We start from the raw sequence: 25,135 nt of genomic DNA on the forward strand, positions 1-25,135 counted from the left end.
AACTCAATCTGTATAGTCTGGAGGACAGAAGGAAAAGGGGGAACATGATCGAAACATTTAAATATATTAAAGGGTTAAATAAGGTCCAGGAGGGAAGTGTTTTTAATAGGAAAGTGAACACAAGGACAAGGGGACACAATCTGAAGTTAGTTGGGGGAAAGATCAAAAGCAACCTGAGAAAATATTATTTTACTGAAAGAGTAGTAGATCCTTGGAACAAACTTCCAGCAGACGTGGTAGATAAATCCACAGTAACTGAATTTAAACAGGCCTGGGATAAACATATATCCATCCGAAGATAAAATACAGGAAATAGTATAAGGGCAGACTAGATGGACCAGGAGGTCTTTTTCTGCCGTCAGACTTCTATGTTTCTATGTTTCTATATACAGTAATAATCCAATACTAAAAGCGAATTTAAAAAAACCCTTAATATAAAGAAACCCAAACATACATACAAACATACCATACATACAATTGTAAAGGCCTACTTCAGCTTCAACCACAACAACACACGAGCACACAACAGATACAAGCTTTAAGTAAACCGCTCTAAACTCGACTGCAGGAAATACGACTTTAGCAACCGAGTAGTTGATGCCTGGAACTCACTACCAGACTCTGTAGTACTATCACCTAACCCCCAAAACTTGACCCTTAGACTGTCCACTGTTGACCTCTCCCGATTCCTAAGAGGTCGGTAAGGGGTGTGCATAAGGGCACCAGAGTGCCTTCCGTCCCCTGTCCTAATGTTTCTCTCTTACTAATATAATGTATATAAATATTATGTATCTGTTTACCATTAATACCTAGGTGACAAAACAAATAAATAAATATCAACCAAGTATTTGTAGCAAAGTTTTGGTCTGAGAGTTGGTTGTGTAGGGAGTATTAGATAAGGGTAAAGAAATTTTTAAGAAGTAAATAAGGATGTATGACAATTGAAAATAATCACTTCGGCCTATATTTAATAAAAATGTAATCGATAAGTGAAAGCAAATAAATGAGATGTAATAGCAAATAGTATTGTAAGTTTGTATAACGATATTGAAAAAGCTTATATGAAAGTTTTTCAGGTGATAAAAGTAAGGGAGGCAGCATATTGTTGGACGATAAATAATACTGAATGTAAATGCAAATTCATTATATTCAATTGAAGATTGAAGGTATGTGATATTGCACTGTTTACAAGTGGAGAAAAATACCCCCCCCCAAAACCTGACAACTTTTAAGATGTATGGACTACAACTCCCAGAATTCCCCAACCAGCCATACTGTATGGGGAATTCTGGGAGTTGAAGTCCACACACCTTAAAATTGCCAAATTTGAGAAACACAGGTGTAGATTAAGATTCGTATGCTAACAGATTCAGAATATTTATACCAATCCATTATATTAACGGACGTTAATATACACTAAGAATATAAATACATTATATGAATGGCGTTAAACTCCACAAATGCTAGTCAGGGAATTGTGGGAGTTGAAGTCCATGTTTGCTAACTGAGGAATTGTGGGAATTGAAGTCCACGATTGCTAACTGAGGAATTGTGGGAGTTGAAGTCCACACATCCAAAAGTTACCAAATTTGAGAAACACAGGTATAGATTAAGATTCGTATGCTAAAATATTAAGAATATTTATGCCAATCCATTATATTAATGGATGTTAATATACACTAAGAATATAAATCCATTATACTAAAGGCGTTAAACTCCACAAATGCTAGTCAGGGAATTGTGGGAGTTGAAGTCTTAAAGGGGCTACTGTACATTTCAAAAAACATTGGGGTATCTTAAGGTTCAGATTACATCAAATTATTATACTAATGGATGTAGTTATACTACTAGTATAGTTCTATAATAATATGAATGGAGTTGAAGTCCACCAATGCTGGCTGGGAGAATTCTGGGACTTGAAATCCTCACTTTTTAAAGAGGCCAATGTTGAGGTTCACTACCATAGTTGAAATTCAACCATGTCACCTTCACTGCTCACAGTCACTCATGCCCTCATCACCTCAAGGTTCGACTACTGTAACGCTCTCTACATGGGGCGACCTTTGAAAAGTGTTCGGAAACTTCAGATCGTGCAGAATGCAGCTGCGAGAGCAATCATGGGCTTCCCTAAATATGCCCATGTCACACCAACACTCCGCAGTCTGCATTGGTTGCCGATCAGTTTCCGGTCACAATTCAAAGTGTCGGTTATGACCTATAAAGCCCTTCATGGCACCGGACCAGAATATCTTCGGGACCGCCTCCTGCCGCATGAATCCCAGCGACCGGTTAGGTCCCACAGAGTTGGCCTTCTTCGGGTCCCGTCGACTAAACAATGTCGTCTGGCGGGGCCCAGGGGAAGAGCCTTCTCTGTGGCGGCCCCGACCCTTTGGAACCAGCTCCCCCCGGAGATCAGAACTGCCCCTACCCTCCTTGCCTTTCGTAAAGCTCTTAAGACCCATCTCTGCCGTCAGGCATGGGGGAAGTGAGACATCTCCCCCAGGCCTATACAGTTTATACATGGTATGTTTGTGTGTATGTTTGCTTTTAATAATGGGGTTTTTAGCGTTTTTTAAATTATTAGATTTGTTCTTACATTGTTCTTGTTATTGTTGTGAGCCGCCCCAAGTCTACGGAGAGGGGCGGCATACAAATCTAATAAATAATAATAATAATAATAATAATAATAATAATAATAATAATAAATCCTCCTACATTTTAGGCCCCATCCTTGTCATAAGTCACAGACTGCCTGTTTCCCTCTCATACGTGTTCTGAGCCTCAGACTGCAACCAACAATAGTTGTTATTATTATTATTATTATTATTATTATTATTATTTATTGGATTTGTATGCCGCCCCTCTCCGTAGACTCGGGGCGGCTAACAACAGTAATAAAAAACATCATGCAAAATCCAATACTAAAAACAACTAAAATACCCTTATTATAAAACTAAACATCCATACCATGCATAAATTATAAAGGCTTAACGTTAAACAAGGAAATAAAATAACCCTCTTCCACCGTTTCTTTTTCAGGCTGAAAATCACATCATGGGCAATTTCAGTGGAGAACCCATGTACTACTACGACAACAGTTCCTATGACTGTTGCTCAGACATGGTGTGCAGTGAGAACCCCTACCAGGAGTTTTCGGAGAGGTTCCTGCCCTCCTTCTACGCCCTAATTTTCCTCCTGGGTCTCGGAGGCAACCTGATGGTCATCGCTGTCTTGCTCCTGGACCGTGTCTCCTTATTCGGCAACGACATCTTCGTCTTCAACTTGGCCATTGCGGACATTCTCCTGGTGGTCACTCTCCCATTCTGGGCTGCCCAGGCCGTGCTCGGTTGGATCTTCAAGGGCTTTCTCTGCAAGCTCATCGGCAGCATCCTGAAGATCAACTTCTACGCCAGCATCCTCTTCCTCATATGCATCAGCTTCGAGCGGTACCTCTCCATCGTCTACGTCGTACGGATGTACAACAGGAACAGGCGCTTCGCCGTCTACACCACCGTGATGGTTTGGCTCGTCTGCTTGCTGCTGACGGTGCCCGACTTTGTGTACCTGATGGCCGAGTTTGACAGCCGCACGAACGTCACTTCCTGCGTCCTCGTCTTCCCGCCGCACAGCAACAAGACGTGGAAAATCGCCCTCATCGTCATCAACCAAGTGGTGGCTTTCGTGCTCCCTCTGATAGCCATGACCTACTGCTACGTCCACATCATCCTCACCCTCCGGCGCTCCAAGGGCTTCCAAAAACACAAGGCCCTCAAGGTGATCATAGTCGTGGTGGCGGCCTTCTTCCTATGCTGGTCTCCTTACCACTTGGTGCAGTTCCTCACCACCCTGGATCGGCTGGAGCTTCTGGAGACGGGTTGCAACTGGGAAGACAACTTAAACATCGCCGATACCATCGCCACCTGTTTGGGCTTCTTCCATTGTTGCCTGAACCCGCTGCTTTACGCCTTCGTCGGAGTCAAGTTCCGCAACAAGCTCTTGACGGTGCTGAGGAGATTCGGTTGTATCAACCAGAACTACTGGAACAGGCATTTCAGGGCCTCCAGCCAAACGAGAGATTCGAGTTGGTCCGAAAGCACAGACTGCTCCTACACCGCCTTCTAGAAACGGCCTGTGGCTGTACGGACGCCATTGCTTATGCCAGAATCCTCTCTCCTCTTCCTCCTCCCCCTCTGCCTGCAGAGGGGACCTGGTGATCCCTTGGTCTACGCAAGTCCTCGACTTAACAATTGTTTATTTGGGGGTGTGCGGCATTCGAAATTACGACAGTGCTGGTCACAAAAAGTGACTTTTGAACGGTCCTCCCACTTAATGACCGTTGCGATATGTGACCTGTTCTGTCGGGCTCTCTGGTAGAATCCTCCCAAAAATTCACAGGTACAAATTTCAGACACACACACGTTTGAAAATTCAAAACAATGTTCTTTATAATGAAAAGTCCCTTAAACCAAGCCCTCTTTTGGTATAGCAAAGAGCACTCGTCTCCAAACAAACTGGTAATTTGTACAAGTCCCTTATCAGTCCTGTGATACTTAGCTTGCAGCTGTGAGGCAATTCACAGTCCTTCTTCTTTCACAAAGTGAAACACGCTTTGCTCTGGTTTAGTTTCAAAGCGGGGAAAAATCAGCACACAAAAAGTCAAAGTCAGTAAAGCAGTCACGAAACACAACGATCAGATAATCCTCCACAATGGCCAAACCCACAGGCTGCTATTTATAGCAGCCTCACTAATGACCACAGCCCCACCCAACCACAGGTGGCCTCATTTTCTTTGATAATAATCTCTCAGTTGTTGTTGCCTATGCATCGCTCTCCGCATGCGTGGCTGTATCATTAACTCTTGTTCCGAATCCAAGGAGGAGCTAGATAATTGATCTCCTTCTGAGCTGTCTGCCACACTCTCCTCCTCCCTGTCACTCATGTCTTCTTGGTCAGAGGAGCCTTCATCAGCAGATTCCAACGGGGGGGGGGGGGGGCGCAAAACAGGCCTGCAGAATGTGGATGTCTCCCCCCACATCCACAGTCCTTGGGGCCGGAGCCGGGCCAGAGCTAACCACAACAGTGACCGTTGTGACTATTGCCACTTAATGACCATGGTGACCTTCCCAGCTGAGTCAATGGGTGGGGGGTAGGCCGAATTTGCTCCACAACAATGTGATCTGCTTAACAGCATATGATTTGGGCAAAAGAAATTGGGCGAAATTCAGGCATGATTCACCGAATGATTAGATTAGATTAGATTAGATTTATTGGATTTATATGCCGCCCCTCTCCGCAAACTCGGGGCGGCTCACAACAATAATAAAAACAGCACATAATAACAAATCCAATGCCCACCAATCTAATTACAGTTTAAAATTAATAAATTCATAAAACAATCCCAATGTATATAAAAACAGACACACAGTCAATCAGTCAATGGCAAAACAACATGGGCAAGGGGGAGATGTCTAGTTCCCCCATGCCTGATGGCAGAGGTGGGTCTTAAGGAGTTTACGAAAGGCAGGGAGGGTGGGGGCAATCCTAATCTCAGGGGGGAGCTGGTTCCAGAGGGTCGGGGCCCCCACAGAGAAGGCTCTTCCCCTGGGTCCCGCCAGACGGCATTGTTTGGTTGACGTGACCCGGAGAAGGCCGACTCTGTGGGACCTAACCGGTCGCTTAGCAATGGAAGTTCTGATCCCAAGAGCGGTCATACTCTGGAGGTTTTTAATAAGAGGCTGTGTAGCCATTTGTCTGGAGCGATAATGAGTTTCCTGATTGAGGGTTGGTCTAGAAGACCTCCAGTGTCCCTTCCAACTCTCTGTTATTCTAAGTTGAGGACAACCTGGGTATAATAGCTTTAAGATCGAGCGTCAACATTCCCGCTGTGCCTCAGGCTTCATTCAGACGGTCAATGTTCTTCAGCTAAGGGAATCCTGGCAATTATTTTGGGTTTTGAACCAAATTGCTTCCACCTCGGAGTCAAGAAAAGGGGGTTGCTGTATATGGTTTTTGAGGTTACCTGTTCGTGTTTTCAGTTTCTTCCTCTGCTCAAGAACAGCTTTCTGAGGTTGAAGACTGGGGCTGAAAACTTCGAAGGTCGAAAACCGACGTTCTGCGAAGGCTTCGTGGAATCTGCTGTTTATTTTTTGCATTGGTTGCATCCTGGTCGTCCGATCCTAAACGCCGACTCTGCGCGTCTGAAATGAAGATTGTTTGGTCTCTGTAAATCAAGATCGAAGGAGAACTGTTTGGAGAAAGTCTTTTGAGTGGGAATAAATGAGGACAAACGAGAAGGAGAAAAATATTCTCTCTTCAATTTCGCTTCCTTCTTCTGGACGTCCATTGTTGGGGAGAAAAAAGGAGCTTGACTTTTTTTTTAAAAAAAATGTATTCGACATTCTAACATTAAAAAAAAAATATAAACGCGAGAGTGAGAGTAGAGTGTCTTTAACTAAACGTTCCGGTTGGTTAATTGCAAGTGATGTTTTCGGTGTTTTTTCAATATCTGAGATTTTGTATTCTTAATTTTATTTCTGTCCCTTCCTTTTTTCTCCTTCCTGCAATATCTCCCCCCTGGAGTGAGGAGAGAATGGGGATTTTGCAGTATCCTTCCCCCAGGAGTAGGGAAGGAGTGGGGATTTTGCAGTATCCTTCCCCCAGGAGTAGGGAAGGAGTGGGGATTTTATAGTATCCTTCCCCCAGGAGTAGGGAAGGAGTGGGGATTTTGCAGTATCCTTCCCCCAGGAGTAGGGAAGGAGTGGGGATTTTATAGTATTCTTCCCCCAGGAGTAGGAAAGGAGTGGGGATTTTATAGTATCCTTCCTCCAGGAGTAGGGAGAGAATGGGGATTTTGCAGTATCCTTCCCCCAGGAGTAGGGAAGGAGTGGGGATTTTATAGTATTCTTCCCCCAGGAGTAGGGGAGGAGTGGGGATTTTATAGTATTCTTCCCCCAGGAGTAGGGAAGGAGTGGGGATTTTATAGTATCCTTCCCCCAGGAGTAGGGAAGGAGTGGGGATTTTATAGTATCCTTCCCCCAGGAGTAGGGAAGGAGTGGGGATTTTATAGTATTCTTCCCCCAGGAGTAGGGAAGGAGTGGGGATTTTATAGTATCCTTCCTCTAGGAGTAGGGAAGGAGTGGGGATTTTGCAGTATCCTTCCCCCAGGAGTAGGGAAGGAGTGGGGATTTTATAGTATCCTTCCCCCAGGAGTAGGGAAGGAGTGGGGATTTTGCAGTATCCTTCCCCCAGGAGTAGGGAGAGAATGGGGATTTTGCAGTATCCTTTCCCCAGGAGTAGGGAAGGAGTGGGGATTTTGCAGTATCCTTCCCCCAGGAGTAGGGAAGGAGTGGGGATTTTATAGTATCCTTCCCCCAGGAGTAGGGAAGGAGTGGGGATTTTGCAGTATCCTTCCCCCAGGAGTAGGGAAGGAGTGGGGATTTTATAGTATTCTTCCCCCAGGAGTAGGGAAGGAGTGGGGATTTTATAGTATTCTTCCCCCAGGAGTAGGGAAGGAGTGGGGACTTTATAGTATCCTTATTATTTATTATTTATTACTTAGATTTGTATGCCGCCCCTCTCCGAAGACTCGGGGCGGCTCACAACATGTAAAAAACAAATCATAAGCAATCAGACAAATTTAAAATATTTAAATATTTAAAAAACCCCATATGCTAACAGTCACACACACAGACATACCATGCATAAATTAAACGTGCCCAGGGGGAGATGTTTCAGTTCCCCCATCCTTCCTCTGGGAGTAGGGAAGGAGTGGGGATTTTGCAGTATCCTTCCCCCAGGAGTAGGGAAGGAGTGGGGATTTTGCAATGTCCTTCCCCCAGGAGTGGGGAGAGAATGGGGATTTTGCAGTATCCTTCCCCTGCCACGCCCACCAAGCCACGCCCACCAGGCCACAACATGCCCACCCAGCCACGCCCACAGAACTAGTAGGGAAAAATTATGAATTTCATCCCTGGTTCACAAGTTGTAAATGGGCCATGAATTCTGGGAGTTGAAGTCCATGTTTTATTTATTTATTTATTTATTTATTGGATTTATATGCCGCCCCTCTCCGAAGACTCGGAGCGGCTAACAGCCATCATAAAACAGCGTACAATAATAATCCAATACTAAAAACGATTAAAAACCCCTTAATATAAAAAAACCAAACATACATACAAACATACCATGCATAAAATTGTAAAGGCCTAGGGGGAAAGGGAATCTCAATTCCCCCATGCCTGGCGGCAGAGGTGGGTTTTAAGTAGCTTACGAAAGGCAAGGAGGGTGGGGGCAAGCAATTCTAATCTCTGGGGGGAGTTGGTTCCAGAGGGCCGGGGCCACCACAGAGAAGGCTCTTCCCCTGGGTCCCGCCAAGCGGCATTGTTTAGTTGACGGGACCCAGAGAAGACCCACTCTGTGGGACCTAACCGGTCGCTGGGATTCGTGCAGCAGAAGGCGGTCCCGGAGATAATATGTTGTAAAGGGAGTTGGTTCACAAGTTGTAAATGGGCCATGAATTCTGGGAGTTGAAGTCCATATGTCATAAAGGGGCCGTGAATTCTGGGAGTTGAAGTCCACAGCTGTTAAAAGGGGCCATAGTTGCCCACCCCTGATCTTGGGGAACATTGAGAATTTCAGAAATGAGATTGGGCCCCACAATTCGCCAACTGACCAAAGAATAAGCAACCAGCCTTCTGTAACTTCCTCATCAGGAAACCTTTCATAACGTGAGGGCTTCCTTTCCCCACCAGAAGATCTGGTGACTTCCCCTACATTATCAGGTCCACTCTAGGGAACAGCAACAGAGAAGAATAATCAAGGATAACAACCTTGGAAACAACCATGGAATTAAATCTCTCCACCTATTATGAGTATGAGGAATACTTTGAGGTATGTTAGTTCTCTCTCTGTCTCTGGTCTAGTGTTTCTCAACCTTGGTCGCTTTAAGATGTGTGGACTTCAACTCCAAGAATTCCCCAGGTAGCCTCAACACTGTGTAGCCAATGGATTAGCTGAGCCCGTCCTTCAATCTTTGAAAAGTAGGTTTGCAAGATCTGGATTGGCCCATTGGACACTGGGTGGCGGGAGGTTTGCACAGTGTGGAGGGTTGGTTCCGTGACCCATCGGGTCCATAGGTCCTCCTGCACTCTTGAATCAACTGTGATGCTTCGTGTGGTCATGTGTAAAGTGTTAAGACCACTTTATAAGGCCTTGGTAAGGCCACACCTGGAATCCTGCATTCAATTTTGGTCACCACGATGCAAAAGAAATGTTGAGACTCTAGAAAAAGTGCAGAGAAGAGCGACAAAGAGGATTAGGGGACTGGAGGCTAAAATAAACAAAGAACGGTTGCTGGAGTTGAGCATGGCTAGTTTGATGAGAAGAAGGACCAGGGGAGACATCATAGCAGTCTTCCAGGATCTCAGGGGCTGCCACAAAGGAGAAGGAGTCAACCTATTCTCCAAAGCACCTGAGGGTAGAACAACGGGGGGAAACTAAACAAGGAGAGAAGTAACTTAGAAAATTCCTGACAGTTAGAACAATTGATCAGTGGAACAGAAGTTGCCTCCAGAAATTGTGAATGCTCCAACACTGGAAGTTTTTAAGAAGATGTTGGATAACCATCTGTCTGAAGTGGTGTAGGGTTTCCTGCCTAAGCAGGGGGTTGGACTAGAAGACCTCCAAGGTCCCTTCCAATTCTGTTGTTGTTGTTGTTGTTGTTGTTGTTATTATTATTATTTTTAACCATAATAAAATAATAATTTATTCAATAGTAAAATTCCATCTTTAACATTTAACAACTCCCTTATTATTTAGGGTTCTTTAGACCAGTAGCAATTCTTCTAGTAACAGCTTCAATCTCAAACGTAAATACTTGGGCAAATCATATATATATTCAATTTTTCAATATGTATTTTCAAAATCCTGTCTCTTTTGTCTAATGAATTATTATTATTATTATTATTATTATTATTATTATTATTATTATTATTATTATTATTTGCAAGACAGGAGAATCCCAACCTACCAGACCTACAGAGCTGTGTAGATAATGCACCAAGGGAGCCGTCTTATCTACTGCTTTGGTCAGCAAAATACTTTGGCCAAATCCTCTTTGCATGTGTAAATGACCTCCCTCTCTGTGCAGAAATGCTCTCTCTCTCACACACACACGCATACACACGCTTCCTTTGCTTCCTGCAGGTAACAAGCGGGACCCAAACTTTAAAGGGTGTGTGTGTGTGTTTGCTTTGGATTCTGTTGGGTTTTTCCACAGTCCATCACTTGAGACTGGGAAGGGAGGGCTTGCATTTCCAGTGGGAGGAGGAAGAAGAGCAGGAGTAGAGGAGATAAAGAAAGAAGAAGGCAAGGAAGATAAAAAGAAAAAAAGAGAAAGAAGAAAGGAAAAGGAAGGATAGAAGAGAGAGAAAGAAAGAAGAAAGGAAAAGGAAGGATAGAAGAGAGAGAGAGAGAAAAAAAGAGAGAGAGAAAGAGAAAGAGAGAGAGAAAGAAAGAGAAAGAGAGAGAGATAAAGAGAGAGAGAAAGTGAGAGAGAAAGAGAAAAAGAGAGAGAAAGAAAGAGAAAGAGAGAGAGAGAGAAAGAAAGAAAGAGAAAGAGAGAGAGAAAGAGAGAGAGAAAGAGAGGGAGAGAAAGAGAGAAAGAAAGAGAGAGAGAAAGAGAGTAAGAGAAAGAGAAAGAGAGAGAAAGAGAAAGAGAGAAAGAAAAAGAAAGAGAGAGAGAGAGAAAGAGAGAGAAAGAAAGAGAGAGAGAGAAAGAGAGAGAGAAAGAGAGAAAGAGAAAGAGAGAGAAAGAAAGAGAAAGAGAGAGAGAAAGAGAGAGAGAGAAAAGAGAGAAAGAGAAGGGGAAAAGAGAGAGAGAGAAAGAGAGAGAGAGAAAGATATATATATATGTATGTATGTATGTATGTATGTATGTATGTATGTATGTATGTATGTGTATATATATATATATATGTTCCTAAGGAGGCACGGATGGGCCTCCTGTGTGTAAACTAAGGCTGTACATATCTGGAACGTCTCCCCACCCTCTCCTTTTTCTCCTTCCTTCCCTCCTTCCCAGGCCGGCAGTGGCACCGTCCCCGTGCTCAACCCCAATGCAGAGCCATGCCTTCCGAAAGAACCGAGCCCCTTCGCTCGTTACTTCGGCCTCCTGTTTCTCTTCTTCGTGTTTGTGTTGGGGCTGGTGGGCAACAGCTCCGTGCTGACCATCTTGGGCCGACGTCACCGGTCCTGGCGCTTTGCTGACCACTACCTCTTCCAGCTGGCCTTGGCCGATCTTCTCCTGGTCTTCACCCTCCCTTTGCGAGCCGCCCAGTTTATCCACGGCTGGCCCTTTGGGGAATTCCTCTGCAAGCTGGCCGAAGGGCTCTCTACCATGAACTTCTACACCGGCATTCTCCTCCTGACCTACTTGAGCATCGAGCGCTACTTGACGGTGGTCGAAGGGGCGCCCCCAACGGTCTTCTCGAAGCTTTCTCACATCTGCCTAACTTCAGCCTTGTTCTGGGGCATCGGCATTGGGTTCGCCGGAGTCGATTTCCATTTTCGAACCGTCTCCTACGTCCCGGAAGCCCAGACTCTCATTTGCCAGCTGGACTTGGTGGTTCCGACGTCCGACTCTTGGAAACTGGTCCTCCAACTCTTCTCCTTCCTTCTGGGTTTCTGGTGGCCCACCCTGGCAATGGTCTACTGCTGTATTCGGATTGTCACCAAGCTGCGCCGGGCTCAACTCCTGCAGAAGCATTTGTCGCTCAGGCTCCTGGTCATCATCTGGATAACCTTCATCGCCTGTTGGGCCCCTTTCCATTCCTTGACGCTGGTGGACATTCTGCAACGCCTGGGCCATTTGCCGAGGCACTGTAGGTGGGAGAAGGCCTTGGATAAGGGGATGGTGATCTCCAGGTGTTTAGCCCTCACTCATTGCTGCCTGAATCCCTTGGTCTACGCTTTGGGTGGCCTGAAGTTCCAAAGGGAATTTTCTACCATCTTCTGTAGGAGATGCCAAACCAGGCGCCATTATGGCAGTGAGGAGTTTAGCCAAGGGACTGACGGCAGCGCCGTTCATGGCATGGACTATTCCATCATGATGTGAGAGGCTCGTGGTCCACCCCGCCATGCTTAACAAGGGAAACATAGAAACATAGATGATTGACGGCAGAAAAAGACCTCCTGGTCCATCTAGCCTGCCCTTATACTATTTCCTGTATTTTATCTTAGGGTGGATATGTGTTTATCCCAGGCAGGTTTCAATTCATTTACTGTGGATTGACCAACCACGTCTGCTGGAAGTTTGTTCCAAGCATCTACTACTCTTTCAGTAAAAGAGAAGATCCGTGAAGTTTTCTCCTAACACAGTGATGGCGAACCTTTTTTTTCTCAGCTGCCGAAAATGTGTGTGCGTGCCCTATCACACAGGCACAAGTCCCCAAACCCATAATTTAATAATTAATAATAATTATAATAATTTATTGGATTTGTATGCTGCCCCTCTCCGTAGACTCGGGGCGGCTAACAACAATAATAAAAACAACATGTACAATCCAATAATAAAAACAACTAAAACCCTTATTATAAAACCAAACATACACACAAACATACCATGCATAACTTGTAATGGCCTAGGGGGAAGGAATATCTCAACTCCCCCATGCCTGGCGGTATAAATGAGTCTTGAGTAGTTTACGAAAGACAGGGAGGGTGGGGGCAGTTCTAATCTCCTGGGGGAGTTGGTTCCAGAGGGCCGCGGCCGCCACAGGGAAGGCTCTTCCCCTGGGGCTCGCCAAACGACATTGTTTAGTCGACGGGACCCGGAGAAGGCCAACTCTGTGGGACCTTATCGGTCGCTGGGATTCGTGCGGTAGCAGGCGGTTCTGGAGGTAATCTGGTCCAATGCCATGTACGGCTTTAAAGGTCATGACCAACACTTTGAATTGTGACCGGAAACTGATCGGCAGCCAATGCAAGCCACGAGAACAGTAAAAAATGGCATCCCTTGCCCCCCGGAGGCCCTCTGGAGGCCTAAAACAGGCCATTTCCCAACCTCAAGTGGGCCCTTTAGGCCAGTTTTTTGCCCTCGCGATGCTCCAGAGGCACGAACGCTTCACCCATCCCTCTTGAGACTCTCCAGAAGCTGAAAATGGCCTCTCAGAGCCTCCAGGTGAGCTATAAATCTAGCCGGGGAATTCTGGGAGTTGAAGTCCACTGTGGACTTCAACTCCCAGAATTCCCCAGCCAGATGAAAGTTGTCACGGTTGAGATAAGCACTGTTGTAACCCCTTCCATTTGCCTTCCTTCCCCATCCTTCCGAGAACTCTACGTGGGCGAAAAAAGATTTCAAAAATTCAAAACAAAAGCAGACGCTCTTTTCACAACACGAGAAGGATCTGACGTGGAACAGCACAGAAAGGTGGTTTCAAAACATCCCCCATTGCCCCTTGCTTCATGCTGAGGAATATTACTTCACCTGTCATTTCCACTTAGAAACATAGAAGATTGACAGCAGAAAAAGACCTCACGGTCCATCTAATCTGCCCTTATACTATTTCCGGTATTTTATCTTAGGATGGATAGATCATTTATCCCGGGCATGTTTAAATTCAGTTACTGTGGATTGACCAACCAGGTCTGCTGGAAGTTTGTTCCAAGCATCTACGACTCTTTGAGTCAAATAATATTTTCTCACATTATTTCTAATCTTTCCCCCAACTCTAGTCCATCTAGTCTGCCCTTATATTATTTCTTGTATTTTATCTTAGGATGGATAGATGTTTATCCCGGGCATATTTAAATTCAGTTACTGTGGATTGACCAACCACGTCTGCTGGAAGTTTGTTCCAAGCATCTACGACTCTTTCAGTAAAATAATATTTTCTCACATTACTTTCTAATCTTTCAGAAAGACTTTTTTTTTTTTTGCTTCTGTTTGGTTTCAATCTGAGGACTTTCAGATGGGCCTCAAAGTGCAAGGTCCGAGCAGCTTGCAAATATAGAATAGAATTTAGAATAGAATTATTTTATTGGCCAAGTGGGATTGGACACACAAGGAATTTGTCTTTGGTGCAGATGCTCTCAGTGTACATAGAAGAAAAGACACATTTGTGAAGAATCAGGAGGTACAACACTTAATGATTGTCATAGGGGTCCAATAAGCAATGAGGAAACAATATTAATTAAAATCTTAAGGATTCAAGCAACAAGTTACAGTCATACGGTCAGTGGTGGGATCCTACGGGTATGGTCAGTTACGCAATACCCTTCTGGGCTCTGGGTATGTTTTTCCTATTGCAGTAAATGAGGTTGAATGTGTATAATTTTAGAAGAGCTGTGCGTGCGTGTTTGTACATACACTTTTATTTCTTTATTTATGTTGTTTATTTATTTTGTCCAATACACAATAAGGGTTTTAGTGGGTATATATCTGTATACACATAGTAAAATACATGATGAAGGTTATAGAGGAGATACTCATAGTAAGATATATCTAAGAAAGAATAGAAAAGAAGATATAGGAATAGAACATATCAATGAAAGGATAGAAGAAGAGATATAGGAATAGAAAAAGGAATAGGAGATATAGGAGAGCAATAGGACAGGGGACGGAAGGCACTCTAGTGCACTTGTACTCGCCCCTTACTGACCTCTTAGGAATCTGGATAGGTCAAGCGTAGATATCTAAGGGTAAAGTGTTGGGGGTTTGGGGATGACACTATGGAGTCCGGTAATGAGTTCCACGCTTCGACAACTCGGTTACTGAAGTCATATTTTTTACAGTCAAGTTTGGAGCGGTTAATATTAAGTTTAAATCTGTTGTGTGCTCTTGTGTTGTGGTTGAAGCTGAAGTAGTCGCCGACAGGCAGGACTACTTTATATAGTAGATATAGGCAGGCACTTTATATAGTAGATAATCAGGGGTGGGCTACTGCCCAGACCAAGGGGGGGGGAAGCAAAAATGGAGCTCCACCCCAGAACACCCAATTGTTGTATGCCGCCTTGAGGAGGGCGGCATAGAAATCAATCAATCAATCAATCAATCAATCAATCAATCAATCAAACAAATATGCACACAATTATACATCCCTTGCATTTCTGGAAACAAATCCATCCCTAAGTTCGAATCAGAGATTTGTCTGGAGGCCTCAGTAAGAAATGAACTTTATTCACACGCTAAGCAGAAGGACAACAGTCTATCACAAAAAATATGGAAAGCCAGACCAGGAATTGCTGGGAATATTTTTTCTCTTTTTCTCACACACACACACACACAAAGATTTTGGGACTCAGCACAGGGAGGGCTGCATGGCTGGCTCTTTACTCATGCCAGAAGTATACCACTTGATCGGTGAGGATATTTTTATAGGTGTCCACGGTGGAGATGAAACTGTTATAACTGCTCCTGGGAAGGAAGAAAAAAAGAGAGAGGGCATTTTTCAAATTGTCGGCCCCTTTCGCGAGGACAAAGATTTATCCTCTGGGCAGATAATCCTTGACTTATACAGTGATACCTCGTCTTACAAACCCCTCGTTAAACAAACTTTTCGAGATACAAACCCGGGGTTTGAGATTTTTTTGCCTCTTCTTCCAAACTATTTTCACCTTACAAACCCAAGCCGCTGCCACTGGGATGCCCCGCCTCTGGACTTCCGTTGCCAGCGAAGCGCCCATTTTTGCGCTGCTGGGATTCCCCCCTTCCATGGGAAACACCACCTCTGGACTTCCGTATTTTTGCGATGCTGCAAGGGAATCCCAGCAGCGCAAAAACGGGTGCTTCGCTGGCAATGGAAGTCCGGAGGTGGGGTTTCCCAGTGAGGGGAGCCTCAGCGAAATCGCAGCATCACAAAAACATGGAAGTCCAGAGGTGATGTTTCGAGGACTTCTGTGTTTTGCGATGCTGCAATTTCGGTGAGGCTCCTCTCGCTGGGAAACCCCACCTCTGGACTTCCGTTGCCAGCGAAGCACCCATTTTTGCGCTGCTGGGATTCCCCTGCAGCATCACAAAATCACGGAAGTCCGGAGGTGGGGTTTCCCATGGAGGGGAGCCTCAGGGGAATCCCAGCAGCACAAAAACAGACTCTTCGGCTGGCAAAAAGGGTGAGTTTTGGGCTTGCATGCATTAATCGCTTTTCCATTGATTCCTATGGGAAACATTGTTTTGTCTTACAAACTTTTCACCTTACAAACCTTGTCCCAGAACCAATTAAGTTCGTAAGACGAGGTATCACTGTACTATCCAAATGGAATCCAACATTTCTGTGGCTCAGCAAGACAGCAGTTAGTTGAGTTGTTGCTGGCCCCATTTGGGCCACGGTTGTTAAACAGAACGCTGCAGTTGTTAAGTGGATCACATAGTTGTTAAGGAAATGGTTCCCACCCTCCCGACTGACTTTGCTTTGCCGGAGCCGGCTGAGAAGGTCGCAAAAACGGATCGCACGACCTTCGGATGCTGCAACCGTCGTAAATGAGTTCCCATGTGTTTGGGTGGCATAGAAGTCATGAAAGCTACTTTGGGCCAACCACCAGGAGACTGTGAATTCTAGTTCTGCCTGAGGCATGTAACCTCGCTGGGTGACTTTGGTCCGGTCACTCCCTCTCAGCCCAAGCTACCTTGCAGGGATGTGGTTGGAAAACTGGGAGAAGGAAAGAGCATTAGACATGCTTGCCACCTCAAGTTACTTGCAAGATTCAAATAATTGAACCATCAGCTCTCTCTCCTAATGACCCGCTGGGTGGGTGTGGCCATGGTGGGCATGACCAGGGGTTGTGACAGGCATCACTCAGCTTCCTTCACCCCTTTGGGAGCAAAAATGGGCCGTGCGGAGATACACTGTCCCTCTGTCCCTCCGTTTTGGGCCTAGTAGGCCTCCCTGCAGCCTTCCGGGAGTGAAAGCAGGCTGTGGGGTGGTCATGCCGCACTCCTCCCCGACACACCCCATTTTGGGCCTAGTAGGCCTCCTGCAGCCTTCTGGGAGTGAAAATAAGCTTTGGGGTGGTCATGCCGCACTCCTCCCACACACACACACCATTTTGGGCCTAGTAGGCCTCCCTGCAGCCTTCTGGGAGTGAAAACAGGCTGTGGGGTGGTCATGCCGCACTTCTCCCCCACACACCCCATTTTGGGCCTAGTAGGCCTCCCTGCAGCCTTCTGGGAGTGAAAACAAGCTTTGGGGTTGTCATGCCGCACTCCTCCCCCATACACCCCATTTTGGGCCTAGTAGGCCTCCCTGCAGCCTTCTGGGAGTGAAAACAGGCTGTGGGGTGGTCATGCCGCACTCCTTCCACACACACCTCATTTTGGGCCTAGTAGGCCTCCCTGCAGCCTTCTGGGAGTGAAAACAGGCTGTGGGGTTGTCATGCCTCACTCCTCCCCGACACACTCCATTTTGGGCCTAGTAGGCCTCCCTGCAGCCTTCTGGGAGTGAAAACAAGCTGTGGGGTGGTCATGCCGCACTCCTCCCCGACACACTCCATTTTGGGCCTAGTAGGCCTCCTTACTTTTGGGTGCCAAAATGGGGTGTGTGTGGACTCCTGGAAGGCGCGGGGCAGGGAGGGGAGGGGCTAACCCGCAATTTAACTACAAGTTCGCTCAAACCGCTCCGAACCGGCTGAAGCCCACTATTGCTATAATGTAATAAAGGAAGGATATTTTAAAAATCGAATCAATAATATCGATAATAAACATGGCCTACTATTGATCAGGAAGGAATATTAGGTGGGGAACTACCCCAGCCCTTGACTCCCGCTGTTTGTTTCCTTACAAAATTCGCTGGCTGACGTCCAAGGATTTGACTTTTTCTACCCAGGAATTCGTCACATCGGAGACGTAATCGATGTACCCCTGAGCCGCATCCTGAATTTGGGTCAGCACCGTTTTGTCCTCAGCGGCACCCCTCTTCTTTACGCTGTAGCTGAGAACCTCTGGGAAAATAAGCGGGAAAAAAGAGAATTGAACGTGGTCGGACATTGAATCGCTTAGAAACATAGAAGATTGACGGCAGAAAAAGACCTCATGATCCATCTAGTCTGCCCTTATACTATTTCCTCTATTTTATCTTAGGATGAATAGATGTTTATCCCAGGCATGTTTAAAATTCAGTGACTGTGGATTTACCAACCACGTCTGCTGGAAGTTTGTTCCAAGCATCTACTACTCTTTCAGTCAAATCATATTTTCTCACGTTGCTTTTGATATTTCCCCCAACTAACGTCAGATTGGATTTGGGATGACAAGACATCAGCTTGGGTTTCTTCTACCCATCCCTTAGTTGCAATTTCCACCTTTGAGATCCAAATAAAATAAAATAATTAAAAGTACAGATAGTCCTCGACTTACGATTACAATTGAGCCCACCATTTATGTTGTAAAGTGAATTTTGCCCCATTTTATGATTGGTTTTTTTTTTTTTAAATCACAGTTCTTAAGTCAATCACTGCAGATGATTCAGTTATTAACCTGGTTATTATTAAGTGAACCTGGCTTCCCCACTTACTTTGCTTGTCAGAAAGGCACCAAAGAAGATTGTGTGACTTTGGGACACAGCAACTGTCATAAGTATGAACCCGCTGCCGAGCAGTTCATGTGATTGTGGGGCTGCGGCGAAAAACTGTGAAAAACGGTCCTAAGTCACATTTTTTCCCAGTGGCTTTGTAACTTTGAATGGTCACTAAGCGAGGCATCATAAGCCGAAGACTATTTGTAAAGGAAAATCATGTCAAATTATAAAATAAATAATAAGAGGGGCCTTGCAATCTCAAAACAACTTTAACAGCCCTTGAATATCTTTGGCATTGACAAATCCCCTGTTAGTCAATTGCAAAAGGTAGCTTGACTTATTTATTTATTTATTCATTTGTCCAATACACAGATACATAGGAAGAAAAATAGACATGTGATAATATAAAAGAGGGTGAAAGTGAACTTAGAGGAGAGGATATATGAAAGGAAGAGAATATATAAGATAGGTGAAAGAAAGGAAAGACAATTGGACAGGGGATGGAAGGCACACTGGTGCACTTATGCACACCCCTTACTGGCCTCTTAGGAACCCGGAGAGGTCAATCGTGGAGAGTCTAAGGGAGAAGTGTTGGGGGTTAGGGGTTGACACAATTGAGTCCGGTAATGAGTTCCACGCTTCGATAACTCGATTGTTGAAATCATATTTTTTATAGTCAAGTTTGGAGCGGTTCGTATTAAGTTTGAATCTGTTGCGTGCTCTTGTGTTATTGCGGTTGAAGCTGAAGTAGTCATTGACTGGTAGGACATTACAGCATATGATCTTGTGGGCAATACTCAAGTCGTGTTTTAGGTGCCGTAGTTCTAGGCTTTCTAGACCCAGGATTGTTAGTCTATTTTGTAGGATGTTCTGTTTCGAGTGGAGGAGTGAAGGGCTCTTCTGGTGAAATATCTTTGGACATTTTCAAGGGTGTTGATGTCTGAGGTGTGGTATGGGTTCCAGACAGATGAGCAGTAGTCTAGGATGGGTCTGGCAAAAGTTTTGTAGGCTCTTGTGAGTAGTGTGAGATGGCCTGAGCAGAAGATGCGTAGGATCAGGTTAACAACTCTAGAGGCTTCCATCCTGCCATGAGAATTTGTAACGCCATCAAACAACAATCTCTGCCTATCGCGGGTCTTTGGGAAAGACTGGGTCAGTGGGCCAAATTCCAGTCCGAACCGCGGGCTGGCTGTGCGACAAACGAAAATAAAAAAAAAATATCTAAGACGGAAGAAAAAGCGGTTGGATGAAAACTAACCTGAACAAAGGAGGAGGAGCAGGACTGAAGCAAGCAACAATTTTGGGGTCATTTCTGCAACTGCTTTTCCTAAAATTTGGACGAGAAAAAAGGGGCCAAGTTAAACAAACTTTGGGAAAGCTCTGAAGTCAAACGCCTTCTTTGGCTTTGCTTGATCCTGGTTTGATGGGTGATTTATCAGTGACGCCTGTAAACAAAAAAGCCACTGATCTCAGGGGGCACCAAACACCCATTTTCGGTCCATGAAATCCAGTGACTGAGATCCGACCACACACTTAAACTTTCAAGAAGAGTCCTGAAAAGTGGTTTGCAAAGACAGGGAGGATTAGCACTGATGATGTTACCTAGTTTGGTTATGAAACGTCTGCAAGAAAACCACCAAGTTCAAAGAGTGCCGACAACCTTATAATCCTCATCCTCTCCACAAACCCCACTCCCTTCTGGCACTGATGATGCTACCTAGATGGGTAATGAAACATCTGCAAGAAAGCAATGAAACCTATAGTCTTCCTCCCCCCCTTCCTCCCTTTTTTCTTTCCCGTCCTTCTCATCCCTTTTTCTTCATCCCTTCTTTCTCCTCCCCTCCTCCACCCTTTCTTCTTTCTCCTCCTTCTCCTCCTCATCCCTTTTTCTTCATCCCTTCTTTCTCCTCCTCCTCTTCATCCATCCTTTCTTCTTTCCCATCTTTCTTCATCTCATCCCTTTTCTTTCATTACTTCTTTCTTCTTCTTCTCCTCCTCCTCCTCTTCTTCTTTCCCATCCTTCTTCTCATCCCCTTTGTTTCATCACTTCTTTCTCCTCTTCCTCCTCCCTTTCTTTTTTCCTGTCCTTCTCCTTCTCATTCCTTTACCTTCTCCTCTTCTTTCTCCTCCTCCTCTCTTTCTTCTTTCCCATCCCTCTCCTTCTCATCCTTTTCATTCTTTCTGTCTTTTCCTCCTCCTCTCTTTCTTCTTTCACATCCTTCTCCTCCTCATCCCTTTTCCTTCATCCCTTCTTTCTCCTCCTCTTCCTCCATCCTTTCTTCTTTCCCACCTTTCTTCGTCTCATCCCTTTTCTTTCATTACTTCTTTCTTCTCCTCCTCTTCTTTCCCATCTTCTCCTTCTCTCTTCTTTCATCCCTTCTTTCTCCTCCTCTCTTTCTTCTTTCCTATCCTCCTTCTCATCCCTTTACCTTCACCTTTTCTTTCTCCTCCTCCTTTCTTCTTTCCCATCCCTCTCTTTCTCATCCCTTTTCTTTCATCCTTTCTTTCTCCTCCTCCTCCTCTCTTTCTTCTTTCCCATCCTTCTCCTTCTCATCCTTTTTTTCCATTCCTCCTCCTCCTCCTCACAAACCCCTTCTATCTTCTATCACTGATGATGTTACCTAGCTTGGCAATGAAACGTCTGCCGGAGAACAACCCAGTTTAGAGAGCATCATGTCAACCCCGAGCTAGAAATCGTCTCCTTTATTAATTCCTTGGCAATGAAGATTGTAAAATCGGATGAACTCAAAGCAGCTGCCTTGTTTTAGCGACAGAAATCCGGGTCCCAATTGCAGCCATGAATGGAGGATTCCCTGCACATATCTCCTTTTCCCACCTAGAAGGAGTGTGTTTGTGGCATAAAGTGCACAATCCCAAAAAATTGTGGCAGCTGTTTTTTAGAAAATGACACAACCGCACCTTTTGGTGTCAAACGCCCAACTTCTTCTCCGTTCCTCAGATGGTTTTTGAAGACCTAAAATTAAATAGATGAGACACTCCGATAGAATGAAATACAACAAGTTGAGGGAAGGTTGACCTACCTAAATCTTGGCTCTCCAAATAGCATTTAGCATTTAGATTTATATACCGCTTCACAGTGCTTTACAGTTTACAGAATCAGCCTACTGCCCCCAACAATCTGGGTCCTCGTTTTATCAACCTTGGAAGGCTGAGTCAACCTTGTGCCTACTGAGATTCGATCTGCCAAACTTCTGGCAGCCGGCGATCAGCAGAAGGAGCTTGCATTGCTGCACTCTAACCACTGCGCCACCGGGGCTCTAGGCCAGTGTTTTTCAACCAGTGTGCCATGGCACACTAGTGTGCCGTGAGACATGGTCAGGTGTGCCGCGAAGCTCAGAGAGAGAAAGAAAACGAGAGAGAAAGAAAGAGAGAGAGAGAGAAGGAAAGAGCAAGAGGGAGAGAAAGCAAGCAAGCAAGAGAGAGAGAAAGAGAACAAGAGAGACAGAAAGAAAGTGAGAGAGAAAGAAAGCAAGAGAGAAAAAGAAAGAGAACGAGAGAGAGAGAAAGAAAGCAAGCAAGAGAGAGAGAAAGAGAACAAGAGAGAAAAAGCAAGAGAGAGAGCAAGAGAGAGAAAGAAAAGAGAGAGAGAAAGAGAGGGAGGGAAGGTGGGAGAGAGAAAGACATAGAGGGAGGTAGGGAGAGAGAAAGAGAGCAAAAAAGAGGAAAGAAGGAAGAGAGAAAGAAAGAGGGATAGAGAGATAGAGAAACAAGAGGAAGGGAGAGAAAGAGGGAGGGGGAGAGAAATAGAGCGAAAGGGAGGAAGAGAGAGAGAGAGAGGAATTTTTTGTCCAAAGGTTTTTTAGCCCCCCCCCCCAATGTGCCCCATGGTTTTGTAAATGTAAAAAATGTGCCGCGGCTCAAAAAAGGTTGAAAATCACTGCTCTAGGCTTTAGGCACCCCTGGCCTAAAGGATGATTAAACAACCATGCTTAGAGAGCACCAAGCACGCCACGGTTCAACTACTAAGCTACAAATATTCTCTTCTATAGGATGATGAAAAGATGGTCCTTTCACATTGGCCCTTGTTTTATTTCTCGACATGTACAAATTACAATAACAACATCAACAAATGGGGCAATAGCTTTCTGATCTTTAGTGGGGGGTGGGAATCCACCTGGATTTAAAATCAACAAGATCTCTGTATGACTTACAAGGTGCCTCCCAACCCTGCTTAAATTTGTTAAAAATAATAAGGTGGTTTGAAATGCGAGGATTGTTCCTAACATCCAACTTTCATCCTACTCTGTTGGAGTAAATAGAGCTGGCAGAATACTGGAGTTGCCTCTATTACCACCTGCTTTGTCTCTTCTGCCAAAATTAGGATTTAAGGTAAAGGATCCCCCCCCCCCCCCCGATCACATTCTTCATCTTTCCACACCCAAATGGTCCAATTTCACCGTCTCCCTGGCACGATCCATCAAACTCACGTTCTCTTATCCAGCGACGGTCGGGAGTTTTCAGGTTCAGCTGGGTGTTGTATGAAAAGAAGGACATATATACGGGGCTGAAGTCTGGCTAACGTTAAAAAAAACAAAACAACCAAGCAAAGTCCCATCCAAAAGGATTGTCCACCTTCTCCCAAACTACCACCTCCCCCCTTTCCTGTTCAAAGTCTAAGCAAACACGATCAGACGGTTACGGCATGGGGAAACCAAACTTAGCAATGATCTTTGACGCATGGTGGAGGAATCGGGAAGGGTATCAATTCTATCCCCTTTGGGGATCTGATCTGGGGGGCAAATTGTGGTTTCACAGTGCTGGTTGTGGCCGACAAAGTCTTACATGGCTTAGGACTAGATCATCTCCGGGACTGTCGGCCTTCTCCAGGTCCCGTCAACTAGACCAGTGTTTTTCAACCAGTGTGCCGTGGCACACTAGTGTGCCGCGAGACATGGTCAGGTGTGCCGCGAAGCTCAGAGAGAGAAAGAAAACAAGAGAAAGAAAGAAAGAGGGAAAGAAAGAAAGAGAGAGAGAAAGAAAACAAGAGAGAAAGAAAGAGAGAGAAAGAAAGAGAGAAAGAGAACAAGAGAGAAAGAAAGCAAGAGAGAGAAAGAAAGAGAGAAAGAGAACAAGAGAGAAAGCAAGCAAGAGAGAGAAAGAGAGAGAAAGAAAGAGAGAGAGGGAGGGAAGGTGGGAGAGAGAAAGACATAGAGGGAGGTAGGGAGGGAGAGAAAGAGAGCAAAAAAGAGGAAAGAAGGAAGAGAGAAAGAAAGAGGGATGGAGAGAGAAAAAAGGGAGAGAAAGAGGGAGGGAAATAGAGCGAAAGGAAGAGATAATTTTTTTGTCCAAATTTTTTTAGCCCCCCCCCCCCAATGTGCCCCATGGTTTTGTAAATGTAAAAAATGTGCCGTGGCTCAAAAAAGGTTGAAAACCACTGAACTAGACAATGTCATTTGGCATGGCCTTCTCTGTGGGGGTCCCAGCCCTCTGGAATCAGCTCCTTCCAGAGATTCACACTTGCCTTTCATATTTATGCCGTCAGGCTTGGGGTCACTAGACCCCAGCCTCTGCCCAGTGAATGTGTAGGATGTGGTAGCTTGTATGTGAATGTTTCATTTTTAAATGTTTAGCTTTTAAAAAAATAATTATTATTTTTATTGATTGGATTTAGAAGTGTTTTATATATTGTATTTTATTGAAATGTTGTAAGCCGCCTCGAGTCCAGGGAGGGGGGCAGCATATAAGTCAAATAAATAAATAAATAAAAGTCCCCAGCGGCAGCGCTTCGGAGCAACTACGGGTCCAAAAGGGATATTTACTCAAGCATCCACGACGTGATGAGTAGGCAGAAGTGAGGGAGACGAGGATTGTTTGCTTAGATCTCATGCAATATTTGCTCTGGGTGACTGATCAACCCACTATATCTGAAGGAGGCCTTCAAAAATGTTTTCTAAGACCGAGCAAGAATCCTTGTTTGAACAGTTTATTGATTGATTGATTGATTTATTGATTGATTGATTGATTTTGTCCATTACACAATGAGGGTTATATTGGCTATACATATAGTAAATACATGATGAAGGTTATGGAGGAGATACTCATAGTAAAATATATCTATGAAAGAATAGAAAAGAAGGTATAGTAATAGAACATATCAATGAAAGAATAGAAGAAGAGATATAGGAATAGAAGAAAGGTATGGGAGATATAGGAGAGCAATAGGACAGGGGACGGAAGGCACTCTAGTGCACTTGTACTCGCCCCTTACTGACCTCTTAGGAATCTGGAGAGGTCAACCATAGATAATCTAAGGGTAAAGTGTTGGGGGTTTGGGGATGACACTATGGAGTCCGGTAATGAGTTCCACGCTTCGACAACTCGGTTACTGAAGTCGTATTTTTTACAGTCGAGTTTGGAGCGGTTAATATTAAGTTTAAATCTGTTGTGTGCTCTTGTGTTGTTGTGGTTGAAGCTGAAGTAGTCGCCGACAGGCAGGACATTGCAGCATATGATCTTGTGGGCACGTTACGGAAAGCCAGAGGCATTCATCCATTTCTGGAAAGGAAGTGTGCTCGGAATCGGGTGTGGCAGCGGTGGGTTGTGTCCAGTTCTATGAACTGGTAGCAGCAGCGGCGAGAGACTATACCCACCTGCCCGAGATGCTTCTG

General features: G+C 44.9%; 3 protein-coding genes across 3 annotated transcripts; 2 read left to right on the forward strand and 1 right to left on the reverse strand.

The window, feature by feature from the left end:
• The first annotated feature begins 3,054 nt into the window (after positions 1-3,054).
• Positions 3,055-4,186, forward strand: LOC139174317 (C-X-C chemokine receptor type 3-like). Its single transcript, XM_070764614.1, has one exon. The coding sequence runs from the start codon at positions 3,055-3,057 to the stop codon at positions 4,120-4,122; it is 1,068 nt and encodes a 355-aa protein (XP_070620715.1). The 3' UTR covers positions 4,123-4,186.
• A 4,655-nt stretch (positions 4,187-8,841) lies between these two features.
• LOC139174318 (C-X-C chemokine receptor type 3-2-like) lies at positions 8,842-12,112 on the forward strand. The gene is made up of 2 exons (XM_070764615.1): positions 8,842-8,889; positions 11,081-12,112. Exons 1-2 carry the CDS (start codon positions 8,842-8,844, stop codon positions 12,110-12,112), a joined length of 1,080 nt encoding a protein of 359 aa, XP_070620716.1.
• A 3,042-nt stretch (positions 12,113-15,154) lies between these two features.
• On the reverse strand, positions 15,155-23,091 carry LOC139174033 (apolipoprotein C-II-like). Its single transcript, XM_070764077.1, has 4 exons — positions 22,955-23,091; positions 19,765-19,833; positions 17,772-17,931; positions 15,155-15,412 (listed from the first exon to the last, which is right to left on the reverse strand). The coding sequence occupies exons 1-4, from the start codon at positions 23,019-23,021 to the stop codon at positions 15,328-15,330; spliced, it is 381 nt and encodes a 126-aa protein (XP_070620178.1). The 5' UTR covers positions 23,022-23,091; the 3' UTR covers positions 15,155-15,327.
• Positions 23,092-25,135: the final 2,044 nt, after the last annotated feature.

The sequence above is a fragment of the Erythrolamprus reginae genome, chromosome 11 (assembly GCF_031021105.1).
Source record: "Erythrolamprus reginae isolate rEryReg1 chromosome 11, rEryReg1.hap1, whole genome shotgun sequence".
NCBI classification, from domain to species: domain Eukaryota; kingdom Metazoa; phylum Chordata; class Lepidosauria; order Squamata; family Dipsadidae; genus Erythrolamprus; species Erythrolamprus reginae.